Consider the following 14,173-nt stretch of genomic DNA (forward strand, 5'->3'; position numbering starts at 1 on the left):
GGCTCTCGAAAAATTCTTACAATGTCTAGGGTTTTACAATAACATAAAGAAAGAGAAAGGAAGAGAGTTCCATCAAGAATGGCAAGTAGGGTTAGTTCTTTTCGATGGAAAAAAAAGCTAAATGTGAAGAAATAATTTCATTTTATTTAACTAGACAAATATTCACTGGTATATTATTTACTTTAAAAAACTAATTCACATTACATAATTCACATTACATAACATGGTTAATCTACACTAAGGTTTTTGTCTATAAAAATGATATTATATTGTATACTAAGTGGGTAACTAGCAACTACCCTCCACAAGCTAGGGTGATGCCATCCTTTTGAGTTTTTATATATGGTTGAGTTTTTATAAAAGAATGAGGCATGCCCATGTGGTCGGCCTTGCTAATCATAGGAAAGTACAGACTAATATATATGCCATTAGAATTATAAAACAATAGTAAACCTAAAAATTAAAGCATAGAATAAAACTGCGGATTGGGTTTTGGTCCTCACTTGCTCTAAGAAATAGTGGTGGATAAATGGTTAAGATAGTAATTTGAAAATTAAAGCCTAAAGGCAATAGTATATTACTGTAATTTGACCTACTTAGTACTTAATTTGATGTCTCGCGTCATTTAATTAATGTTAACGACAAAAATACACTCTCTAATTTAATCTTCAAAACAAATTGTTTTAACTTAAGGGTTTTGGTTTGTTATGTGAAATGGTGATGACTGATGGATTTTTGTATTTAGGTTTTAAAGTGATCATCGTACACGAGAGACAATTCCTGGTGGTCTTATGCCATCAGCATATACATTTTCCTTTTGAGCCAACTTTGATTCTCTTTTTGTACTGAAAACTAGTTTTCAAGCCTTTGTGCCAAAAGATCTTTCAGTTATTCAAGTAGAGTCATGGTGTCCCAACTATATAATAGGGTCCAAGGATTATATATATAATATATATCAAGTAATCTCTACTAACTTAACTTTGTTCTTGAAAAATTTTTAAAAAAGAAGTGTTGAGCTTGCCATTGTTTCACTCTGCAGAAGTTCTTATTATAGTTAAGAAAAGATACAATAAGAGCAGAACAAGTGGGCAAAGAAAAGAATACCCAGAGATATGGAAAATATGGAAGATATTTGTCTTCAAGAGAGTCAAATTATAATACATTTGGTGGGACATAGAACAATACTAGTGAGAGATATCTTCAAGAGAGGAAATACATTAATTTCCACATTATTGTATAAAAAAGTTTTAGAATTCAAACCCTCCATTATTGCAATTGATGCCACACCACTAATTAAGGTTTATGAATAATTAGCGGTTAGGATCCTTAAAGGGCCTCGATTCCTGACATTATAAATCCCGGTGAGAGCTGAACTCACTTCATTGTGCTTGGTTTTATCTTCTCCCTCTCATCTCTCTTAATCCTATCTCTGGCTGTTTCATTCTATAATATATACTACAAGAGCCATGGATAAATGTGCTGTTTTTCTTCTTGCAGTGATTGCCTGCAGCCATTTAGTTTTCTCAGTTGAGGGAAGAAAAATAAAATCGATGACCAAACTTGGTTCAAAGCAGAGCAACCAGGTTGACAACTCTGCGGTGCACAAAGAAGATCATCAACCTGCAGCCCCAAGTTACATTCCTAATGCAGATGCCTACCATTCAGCTTCAGCATCTGGAAAGAAAGAAGTATTGTCACCCCCTACACCAACTAAAAGCTCAGATTTTGGCGATTCACTTGCAGGGTACAACGAAGATTTCCTACCCGCTAAAGCAGGGAGCAGCCCTGGTGGTGTTGGACATTCTTTTGCAGAAGATCATGAAGATATTGAACAAAAATCTGGAAGCATTAGCCCAAGCAATAATAAGCATTCTACTGCAGGAGCTAAGGAAGATTCCCGACCTACCAGCCCAGGACACAGCCCTGGTGCTGGAAATTCTTTAGCAGAAGATGATGAAAATACTGAACAAAAATCATGAAGCATTAGCCCAAGCAATGATAAGCATTCTATTGCAGAAGCTAAAGAAGATTTCCGACCTACCAACCCAGGACCCAGCCCTAGAGCTGGTCACGCTTTTCAAGGCAAAAATTCAGAGCCAAATGCCTAGACATGTAATAAATGCCTCCAGAGGTACATTGATTTAGGTCTATTTCAAATTGTAATAATTGTATCAGATCAAAGGATCTGTTACTGTTATGGATTTACAATATTCACGTAGGACTTGCATGATTCCTAGGTCTAAAGACAGATTGGGCTGTAACTGTAAAAAAATAATTGTCCCGCAATCTAACTAGTTATTTTATCCATATGCATGTCCCTATGTCATGTACATTGCATTACTCTTTGCAATGCCTTCTTTCCATCTTCTTAATAAATTGTTTCTGATATTTGAAAAAAAAAAAAGACAGCGTCCATGTGGTGCGTGCAGCCACCATTTTAATCTTAATTACTTGCAGAGCTTATATATCGTACTTCATTCAACTGAAATTTCTCTCTTCCTCCACTAAAAGTTCCAAAGTATGCCTAACCGCTAACCACCACCACCCCTCCGGGCAAAAAAAAAAAAAAAGTTATAAAGCAAACCTTAGTACTTGATATTCAAATCTCATTGTTCCAATTTCTTTATAGGACTTTTTTTTTGGTAAGTCACAAATTCATTAATTGAGACATAATTAGTTGGTTAAAGTAAATGAACTTTATTAACTTCAAGAATACGGGTATTAATTAATATTGGTATTTCCTGAGTTGGGTTTCATTGGTTTTAACCAAGGTGATTCGATGTTAATGAGTGTCTTTTAGAGCATTTTTTAAAAATATCATGCTAAGTATAATATTTGCTCTCGATATATTAAAGTAAATTGTCTTGTGAATTACTGTATTTAATACAAAATATTATTACGAAAAGTAAATTAACTATTTGTACTCAAATTGGTTTAAAAACTTTTCCAATCCTCGCTTAACAAAATGAATTTACACTAAAAGTTTAGACAACATATGATAGATTGCAGATACCATACAAAAACTTGAACTAGCTACTAATAAATTTTACACTACACTAAAAGGTTACACTCTTAATTAATATAGGACATCAGTAAATTTTTCATTTGTGTTGATATAACAGATTACAGTCAGCAAATTGGTGAGGGCTCTGTTTTTTCTTGTTAACCAATATGTCCAGTCCAAAGCCTATATTAACTTTAACCTGTAAGCGACTTAAACCAGGAGCTAGGAGGCCCCAACGATGGTTAATTCGAGCACATGCGTAACACAGGAACTGGTTTCGAAAAGTAGATTTATCTTTAATACATGGAAGGAAGCAATCGCAAAGAGAAGATTCCCATGGAATCTTGTATTCTAACCGTTTATTTGCAAAGATTACTCCAACTTTGAGCAAACAAATCAGTAATAAATGTCATCGTCCTTAACCCCTTTCGGCCTAATTTGGGACATCTGACACGTTTAGGCCCTGGCCCTGGCCTTGGCCTTGGCCGAAAGGGGTTAAGGACGATAACATTTATCACTGATTTCTTTGCTCAAAGTTGGAGGAATCTTTGCAAATAAACGGTTAAAATACAAGATTCCTCCAAATTCTCTTGTCATATTCATATCCTTTAGAGAATAAATGAATGAAGGAAGTGATCTACTTATAATCAAATTCTATTCCACCCTCACTTTTACCTATCTTATATTAAAAGTTACGGTTAATTACCCATTGGTATCCAAACTAGAATAACAACGTTGTCAATCGCAATTAAGTAATCTTAACACACATTTCTTTAAGCAAATTGCACCCATAAAAAGAATAAAAATAAAAATAACATTTATTACTGATTTCTTTGCTCGAAGTTGGAGGAATCTTTGCAAATAAACGGTTAAAATACAAGATTCCTCCAACTTTTGCTGATTGAATGAAATGATCGGGTGTAACAGGCAACCTAGTTAAGGATGACTTTGACAAAAAAGCTATAAGCGTTTATATTTTCAACCAAATTAATTAAGCACCACTCTCCAATCATAACTAAGATGAGGAAATTACAACCCGGTAAAATTAATCTAAGCATCAATCAAAGTAATTTATTTAAGAAAGAAAAGTTAATTATAAAAATAAAATGACCCTTCAACTCATTGTACGGCTGAGAAAGCCAGGAAGGAAAAAAAAAGTTGGTGATGCAGTCGCATGAAGTCATGAACCATGCATGATTATTAATTTCCGTGATAATTTTGCAAGCTAAGTTGTGAAAGTCTTCAACCTGCCTCCATGACCATGTATAAAGGGTTATCCGACAAGTACTGCTTGGCGTAATTCGGATTTATAATTGCTCCATTGTACTGATCAGTTCACATGCAGCTTAAATTGCTTATGGAACTACACTCCACAAGCTAGGGAGATGCCGTCCTTTTGAGTTTTTATAAAAGAATGAGGCATGCCTATGTGGTCATCCTTGCTAATCATAGAAAAGTACAGACTAATATATACACGGTTAGAATTATAAAACAATCGTAAACCTAAAAATTAAAGCATAGAATGGAAAATAAATAAAATTGTGGATTGAGTTTTGGTCCTCACGTGCACTAAGAAATAGTGGTGGACAAATGGTTAAGATAGTAATTTGAAGGTTAAAGCCTAAAGGCAATAATATACCACCTTCATTTGACCCTCACTTGGTTTAATTAATGTTATCGATAAAGACACACTGTCTAATTTGCTTTAATTTAAAGGGTTTTGGTATTTTATGTGAAATAGTGTTGACCGATGGATTTTTGTATTTAGGTTTTAAAATGATCATCATACACGAGAGACAATGCCTTGTGGTCTTATGCCATCAGCATATACATATTCCTTTTTAACCAACTTTGATTCTCCTTTTGTACTGAAAACTAGTTTTCAAGCCATTGTCCCAAAAGATCTTTCAGTTTATTCAAGTGGAATCATGGTGTCCCAACTATATATTAACGTCTAGGGATAATATATATATATATATATATATATATATACTATATCAAGTAATCTTCCCTAACTATACCTGCTCATGAGCCGGGTAGTTCCTCTTAATTTAAAAGTTCATTCGAAATTTTAAAAGTTTTGAACATAAATATTAAACCCATTAAATGGAATTGGAAAAATAAATATAACTTGATAAAAAAATAGGATCGAATTTAGGTTTCAACATTTAAGCCTAGGTTTGGTCTAGCTCAACTCAAAAATTAAAAAATATTTTTTATCATATTAAAATAAAGCTCATTTACTTCAATTTTTATAATGAATAAGGTTTCTTTGCTTTATTACATGTACTATGATAAAACTCATTTTTTCTTTATACATAACAATTATCTAATTTTAAATTTCATTCAATAAAATTAAATTGAAACCAAGCACAAATTACTTATAAATTCAATTAAAATTAATTAAATTACTTAAATTAATAATTTATAAAAAATAAAAAATTCTTTTTCTTCAATTTTAGATATTAATATTTTGGACAGATTAAAACTTTATTGTTACATATAGAAATGGATTCAGACAAAAGATGAAATCCAAAAAATTGAATTGGACCAAACTTAAATTTACTTAAAATATTAAAATATCATACCAAAATCGACTCGAATTCAGCTCAACGCGACTCATGACCCATACTTAACTTTATTTCAAACCCTCTAGATTAGACAATCATTAAAAATAAATCTCAACTTTAAAAATCATTTAATTTATTTGAAAAAAGTTGAGGTCCAAGATTAAAATAAGGAATTAATAATAATTATGATAATAATAAAACTCAAAATTTAAATAAGTTAATTTATACTATTATTTATTCAAATTTTAAGATGTGAAATCTAATAAATTTGAAATTCAAACTTCAATACTTACAATTTTTTTTTATATCTCCATATCACAATGATTTTATTTGTAAAAAAAAAATGATAAATGATAATGTAATTTTTCATTTATGATGTAAACTTGGGAACTGTATTCCTTTTCATTTTTATTTATTTATTTATCCTTTTTTCATTTGAACTGGGCTCCAAAAGGAGTGGAGGACCAAGACTTCTAAATTTTATGTTCACCCCCCAAAATTGGGAGAAATGGGGGTGACATGCGTTTTGATTGGGCTTTGCAGTCCAAGGGCACAATTCTGGTGACACTTGGGCTTTGACACAAGAGGATAATATTGGCTTAAGCTAGTTTCCATATGTTTTCCATATTTCTGTAACTGGGATTGTGTTGGGCCTAACAGACTTTACATATTTGAAAAATACTGTGTACCCAGTCTAAGCCACAGGTCCACAGAAGAAAATAGTTGAAAAATAATTTAATTATGATTCTTTCGCTGGTTGTCGATCAGCCGCATCACATGTACATTGTCACGTTACTTTAACGACTTGAGTGGAAAGTGGGACCCAACACAGTATCCGTAGAAATATAAAATGACCTAATAATTTATCATCTAATTTCTAATTCGTTTAACTTTATGGTTAAGATTTTAAATTCTTCCACATACGAAGATTTTAAAATCTTTCATAAACCTTTAATTGTATTTTTTTAATGTCATTGTTTTATCAAAAAAATCATAAAAAATAATCCAAATATGAAAAATAAAAATTCCTTGTGTTTAAAATTTAAAAAATAAAAACAAAATTCATCATAAAGAAAACAATTTTGAAACATTTTAAACTCGAAGAGATGTAATTCAATTAGAAGACCAGAATTGTACGTATTTAATCATGATTGACAAAAAAATGAAAAAAAAAAGAAGAGAAATTTTTTTATGTTCAATATGAAAAATAAAAATAAAAGGAAAAAATATAGAATAAAATTGCAAAATAAAAAATTAAGTAAAAAGAATGTTTTCTTCTCAACTTAAAAAGATCAGGTATGAAAAAAAAATGCAACTTTTCCCCTCTTACTAAACATAATGTAAGCCCTTTCTTTCCTGTTTCTTCATACAAACATAACGTAAACCCCTTTCTTCCTCCCCTTTCCCTCCTATCAAACATAAAAAACTATACCTCCTACAAAACATAAGGGACAAGCAGTTGATGACCAAACGAAGGGGCAATGCCGAAGCAGATATACACACAGATTTTTTTGTTTTTGGCCAATGATATACAGAGATTAATACTGAACTTTGAAGACTCAAAACACAAATGTGCTCGATCCTCTAATTGGTTCAATAAACAACCCAACCGCTAGAATAACATAACCTGCCTATACAAACAAATTTTCATCATCAAACATCTGTGAAAGAAACTTAATACATGACCATGAAACGCTACAGTTTGAAATAAATAACATAGTTTAGTAATCTTGCAATTTGTTGATTTTAGGCAAGAATTTCATACCAAAAGCACCCAGCCAACACCCATTGCAAAACCAAGTTGAAGGAGAGTATGATCTTCAACTCCAAACTGTTTTGTGGCAGCTGAAACTCGAGCTTTACTCTCACTTTCTCCTGCTTGGTTCTGCCGACCACGGCAGTGGTCCCAAGAGTTACATGGTTTTTGGTGTTCATTGGCTCGTGGGCTATGAGTCACACAATTCTCTTGGCTATTCTCACCGCATGGTGGGATATAGTTACCAATAGGCTTGTAGTTAATTGGCGTTGCTTGTGAATCACTTCCACAGAACACAGTGGGCAACATAAAAGCAAGAAAGCAGAGAGAAGCAATAATATAGGGAACAATCATTTGTTTGAACATAGCAACCATTCCTCCTGAAATAACATTTTCATGTCTTAAGTTGGTCAGAGACAGAGAGCAAGAAAAATATAAGAGACTTGAAATGACAGAAACAGATGCAAAACTACAAGAAACAAATGAAAAAGAAACTCATCATTTCATTTCATTTCATTCAGATTCGATGTTTATTTGATGACGTGATGAATTTAAATGAGTATTATGACATTGCATTTCCTTTGGCAGCTTTAGCTCAGTTCCGACCCGGCAAATAAGTAGGCAGAAGTCTCCTAAAGTGGTTGGCACAAACTGAACTAAACTTAACAGGCTGAGGACCAAGAACCAACAGATTAAACAGGGCAATTTGGTGAATTAATGCCTCTTGTTTGCTTTGGGAAACTCAGAATGAGCCTTTAGATCAAACTTTACATGCTTTTATTGAAAAAACAAAAGGGGGGATGCTTCATGTTTGACAACAAGAATGAATAAACGAAATAATTGCTGGAAGTGACCTAGGTATTTTACCCAGAAACCTTCGAATCCTTATTTAGAGATTGACAATGGGGCATAATAAAAGTCTACTGGAGTTGGTGACATTCTAGAGCCTTTAATTGCAGTTATGATCTAGGTCTTGTTGACTCATTTCTATAGCCTAAAGGGGTTCCTTTTTTTCATATATATATATATATATATATATTTGTATACAGATTTGCCACAAAGAGTAGCTCATGCTCAAATCAGTATTGAATTTCACATTCCTGATGATTTACCTGATTTGTGTTTTTTTGGCCAATAACTGATTTCTTAAGGACTGAAAATTATAGGGAGCATTGTTTGAGAAACAATCTCTTGATAGGCCAAGCGTAAAAGGAAACATATCATTCAATTCTGATCCTAAACATAAACCCCCACCTTAATCTGACATTACTGCAGCTATAAAAAGGCTTCTAGCAGCTATAACATGACGATGGATTGGAAAACCATAGAAGGAGATACCCCAAACAGCAAACATAAAATCAATAAAAGCAACAACATAAATATTCATTATAAACAAATAAATACCCCCAAATGGTATAGTTAAAAAAAAATAATAATAAACAACCACCGTCAAAACACTCACATATAGGTTTATATAAAAGAAGTAAAGAAAATAAACAGAAAATCTATTAAAATAAACACATCAATAAAAAGTATTCGAAGGGCTTACCAGAATTTCTCGCAGGATTTATCAAATCGAACAACTGTAAAGAAAGATGAAAAGGAGAAGATTAGGACTTTTGTAGTGAATAAAATTTGATTTTGAGGGACTCATTTGAACTCCAATCAATTTAAAATCGATTAGCCAACAATGGAATGAAAATCACGAAATCATAAACTCTTGTTTCAAAAATCATATAATGTGAATTAATCGAACAAATTTTTTACAAATTTTAGTACTTTTTTTCGAAACGCATTATAATTAAGACAAAAAGAAAATGAAAGTACCTTGTAAAGTAGACTCATTTGCAATAACTCGAAGAAGTATTTTCTTTTGTTCTCTCCTTCAGCTTATTTTGATTCGAGGGTTTAGTTGGGGGAAAAGGCTAGTATTTATATGTTGTTTCCAGGGCTTTAATTTTTTTTCTCTTAAGGATCTTCTAGAGGGTGCGAGCATTGAAGATTTGAATCTCACACGTGTTTTCCTAAACCCAGGTTTCGACTCGCTCATTCTTCGAATTTTAATCATTCTTTTTCTTCTTTCTTTTCCAGATAGTTGACAACTACAAAGGGTCGTCGGATCGACTTGACCGGAAAAAAAAAGGTAAAGAAATGGTTGATTCTTGAAATCTCATGCGAAGTAGATGTGACAGATGATAAGCTAGGATTTTCGTTGAAGACTTTTCCACAAATGACAGTGGATAAATCCTGGAATATGACTTCTTCGTACGCAATTAGGCACCAAAAAGACAAGTGAGAAAGGGGATTTTATTATCTAGTGTGAATCAACTATGAAGATCAAGTCCGCAGTAGAAATTTTATTCTCGAAAAGGAAGAAGGGAATCAAGTCCGCGTGAAAAAGATCGTGTACGGCGTTCTTAAAAAGTCAACAATGATAAGTTATTTATTTAATTCATAAAAAAAAAGACGGAAATTGGAACAGAAAGAGCAGATAGCCGAAATTTGATATGCAAGCCCGTCGAGATTCTTCCTTTCTCATCGCGCAGCTTCCTCGTCGTTTCGCGAGCTTCGGAACTTGGGCAAACTAGGCGCGACGACACGGATTTTACAAGAGGGGAATGCAGAGGAGACATAGTCAAAGGAAAGTGGGATTGGCGATTTTAGAACGCAGGCATGTTGACTTGCACTAGGAATTGTGGATTTAGGGTTTGGAGATACCAAGAAATAGTTGGGCGTTTGAGCTATGGACAAAAAGATTGGTCCCCCTTGACATGCGGTCCAATAACGTAGTTGGGTTGTTTGGGGTTTCAGCAAAGCTCGTTAAGAGCTTTATCTTTTGCCAATTTTGCATTCTTAAAATTGTCAAAAAAAATTATAAAATTTCTTAAATTTAGTACATTTTTAATATTTTGTAATAAATTACTTGCAAGTGTTTTTGGAACCAATCCTGATATAATTGTATTGAAAATTTTGTTTGTTATTACTTTAAAGAAAATACAATATGCTTCAGTCATCTCTAAAAATCATTTAATATTTTTTACAGTTAAAATATTTACAATTACCAGCTCTAGATGTTTTTTTTACTTAGGTAATATGAGTTCAGGTACTTATACATTTGTGCATACATATCTTCTATCTTATTTTTTTATTTATTATTTAATACAAAGATATAAATATATATACATGTGTGTTTTCTTGCTTGCAAGATGATTTTCGAATATAGGAATAGAACCAATTTCTTTTGTTTTTTTTACTGTCGGAACATTGGACTGGACTGGGGAACATTGGACTGGACTGGACAAGCTCATATAGTTCCTACTTTAGTTGACTTTACAAACCTAAATGTATGGAAGTGGTAAAGGGAACTTGAAAGGCTTAGCATTCTACTCGAAGTAGAGCTATACCAGTTAGTTCTGATGAGTTAATAATTCAACACATTGTACAATATGTTTAAGATTTTGCTCTTCCTTTTTTGTGGGTCTATTGCCTACTACTGCAGATAAGATTTCAATGGTTGATCCAAAGAAATTCATGTGGATTCTAACCACCAAAGAATATAGTACTTAAAAAAAAAAGAAAAAGAGAATTAAGTTATGTACTTGGTCTAGAAGCTAAAATGTTAGGCCATCTTTTCCTATAGGCTGTAAGCCATGCCAAGTGACGTAACCTATGTTGGGAAATCAACGCATCAAATAATAAATTTAAATTAAAAATAAAAATACATAAATATATTTATTTTAAACTAACTCAAAATAATTTATTTCAAATCAAATCTATTATAAAATAAATCTTTATAACTGAAAGATTTTTGAAATAAAAAAAGTTATCAAAAATTTTTTACTTAAAACCTAATCCAAAGCTCAATTATGTCATTTTAATAACCTATTCACTTGATTATTCTCAGTGCCTAACTATCTAGAATTACTAAACAAAAATCAAAATATCTTGTTCATAAGGTTGAAACCCTTTATACCTTTACTAAACTCTTGATATAAGATGTAAGATAAAAGACAAACTTAAAACTCTTATAACTTTCGATGTAGGATTATTAGATTTAAGGTAAATCTCAATAAATCATCTATTTACTTGCTTCTTCAAACACTTCAACAGTATTTGTCAAGCTAACATATTTATATTTCTTTTTCTTTTTCATCATAAATATCCTAGCAACTGAACCTCTATCAAGCATGTACAAGTGATTTTTTACCCTATTCCATTGTAGAATCACATTACCATTTTTATATACTTTCAACCAATCATTACCACCATAATATGTGTTCCCTCGAAAAGCTAACTCACCAAATGCAATCAAATTGTAGTTACAACTCGATACATACCTTACATGACAAAGTATCCTAACAATACCATTGTAGGATCTAAGGCAAACACTCATAATGCTTTTTCTTATTATTAGCAACCACAATATCTTCATATTTTTCATTCTCATCCAATTCCATAAAGTAACTCCTATTATTACAAGCATGAACTGTAGCAGCAAAATCTAAAATCCAATCTTTATTACCTTTCAAAATTTGAGTTTCATCCACACAAGTTGTCAAAACGATATTATCATCATCAAATACGACAAGAGCAGTATCACTCTTTTTTTCATCTGATTTTTTTCATCATTCATCCCTTTGAAAGTAGCCATATCACTTCTTAATTTCTTGCAATGCATTTGGATATCTTTTTTTACCATAACAATAACTTTCTATATTACTGTAATCTCTATCTCTTGACTTAGATCTCTCTCTTAATCTATCAATTCTCTTTTGAGTTTTTTTTCTATTAAAACCCTCATAGCTAGTGTACTACCCTCAGGTGATGAGTTATATTCTCTCATAAACCTTACGTTCTCACATAACAGGACAGTCACATCATCAAACTTCAAAGTAAACCTACCCACAAAAAAGTCTAAACTAAAAGCCTATAAGACTTAAGCAAATATGACAGTAAAATTAAAGCATTCTTTTCATCTTTTAACTCATCAATAAAAATTACCAGCAATTGAGAAACTAATCTATTAAACCCATCCAGGTGATTATGAAGACTCGTATCTTCTATTATCTTCAGATAATACAAATCTATCTTTAAACATAATTTATCAATTAATGACTTTGATGCGTAAATACCCTTAAGCTTATCTCACAAACTCTTCGAAGTATTTTTAGTCAACACACTATACTTTACTTATGAGACTAGCATCAATCTAATAGTACTAATAGCTTTCTTCATAATTCTATTCCAATTACTGTCAAACATTCCCTCAGGCTTACTGCTCTCTAATGTTTGATCCAACATTTGTTGTACTAATAGATCTTGAATCATATTTTACTATAACATAAAATTATTTTTTTCATCAAATAACGGAATCTCAAACTTAGGCATAGGCATACTAGACATACTTTTTTTCAGATATCTTGAAATACTTGCTTCACGATCTCTTGGGCTCACATTTTTTTCTTACGAACCTCAAACCTCGAATCTTCCTCTGATATCACTTGTTGAAAAATCAATACGCACATGCAGTACCCACACACAACATAGCAAGTTCAAATCAATAATAAAAACACACAAATATATTTATTTTGGCCCAACTTAAAATGACCTATTCCAAACTTAATGTACTATCAAATAAATTTTTATAACTGTGAGATTTTTAGAATGAGAAAAGTGATAAAAAAATTTCCTTACTCAATACTTAATCCAAAGCCTAATTACACCATTTTAATAACCTACTCACTTAACTATTCTCTTGGTGTTTAACTATTTGGGATTACTAAACCAAAACTAAAACATCTTATTTATAAAGCTGAAACCCCTTATACTTTTACTAAACTCCCGATATGAGATACAAGACAAACTCAAAACTCTTATAATTTTCGATGTGAAATTATGAGATTTAAGATAAATCCAAATAGCTCAGACTGCTGTCAAAACTTTCATTACAACGCTAGATGGCCTATATTTGCACTCATCTAAAGAGAATAGTCTTATGCAACTCCCTTGTCCTACCCAAATTGGACAGATAATATTTTCAAAACCATTATAGATTAGTTGATTTCCTATTGAATTGCTTCTATTAGAAAATTTTAAGATGAGCCAAAATAGGTTTTTGTTATTATATCTTGTTAAACATCTGGAATCCTACCTATATATTAATGTTTAGGGATTTTATATTATATATATATAAATATATATATCAAGTAATCTTTCTAGCTTAACTTTAATTCAAATCTCTTAGATTATAGACAATATTTAAAAATCAATCTCAGCTTTAAAAATCATTTAATTTATTTGAAAAAAATTGAGGTTCAAAATTCAAATAGTTTATATTCTCCTTTATATTTTTTCATGTATATAAAGAATTAATAATAATTATGATAATAATAAAACTCAAAATTTAAATAAATTGATTCGTACAATCATTATTCAAATTTTAAAACTAAACATCTAACAAATTTAAAATTTAAATTCCAGTATTTTCAAATTCTTTTTATATCTCCATATCACAACGGTCTCATTTGTACAAAAAAAAAATGATAAATAATAATATAAATTTTCATTTATGATGTAAACTTGGGAACTGTATACCTTTTATTTTTATTTATTTATTATCTTTTTTTCATTTGAACTGGGATCCAAAAGGAGAGGAGGACCAAGGCTTCTAAATTTTATGTTCACCCCCAAAATTGGAATCTACGAGAAATGGGGGTGACATGCATTTTGATTTGGCTTTGCATCCAAGGGCACAATTTTGGTGATATTCAGAGGATCATATTGGCTTAAGCGAGTTTCCATATGATATCCATATTTCTAACCCGTGTTCTGTTCGGCCTAACA

At 31.6% G+C, this 14,173-nt stretch overlaps 2 protein-coding genes across 2 annotated transcripts; one reads left to right on the forward strand and one right to left on the reverse strand.

Annotated features, from left to right (window-relative positions):
* Window positions 1–1,267: 1,267 nt before the first annotated feature.
* LOC111301060 (uncharacterized) lies at window positions 1,268–2,525 on the forward strand. Its single transcript, XM_022896571.2, has one exon. It carries the CDS (start codon window positions 1,467–1,469, stop codon window positions 1,977–1,979), a length of 513 nt encoding a protein of 170 aa, XP_022752306.2. The 5' UTR covers window positions 1,268–1,466; the 3' UTR covers window positions 1,980–2,525.
* A 4,265-nt stretch (window positions 2,526–6,790) lies between these two features.
* Window positions 6,791–10,119, reverse strand: LOC111299993 (uncharacterized). The gene is made up of 4 exons (XM_089747922.1): window positions 9,158–10,119; window positions 8,880–8,913; window positions 7,340–7,710; window positions 6,791–7,205 (listed from the first exon to the last, which is right to left on the reverse strand). Exons 1-4 carry the CDS (start codon window positions 9,173–9,175, stop codon window positions 7,134–7,136), a joined length of 495 nt encoding a protein of 164 aa, XP_089604048.1. The 5' UTR covers window positions 9,176–10,119; the 3' UTR covers window positions 6,791–7,133.
* Window positions 10,120–14,173: the final 4,054 nt, after the last annotated feature.

Source organism: Durio zibethinus, chromosome 18 (assembly GCF_047325235.1).
Source record: "Durio zibethinus cultivar Kanyao isolate XHJ-2024 chromosome 18, ASM4732523v1, whole genome shotgun sequence".
Taxonomy (NCBI): Eukaryota; Viridiplantae; Streptophyta; class Magnoliopsida; order Malvales; family Malvaceae; genus Durio; species Durio zibethinus.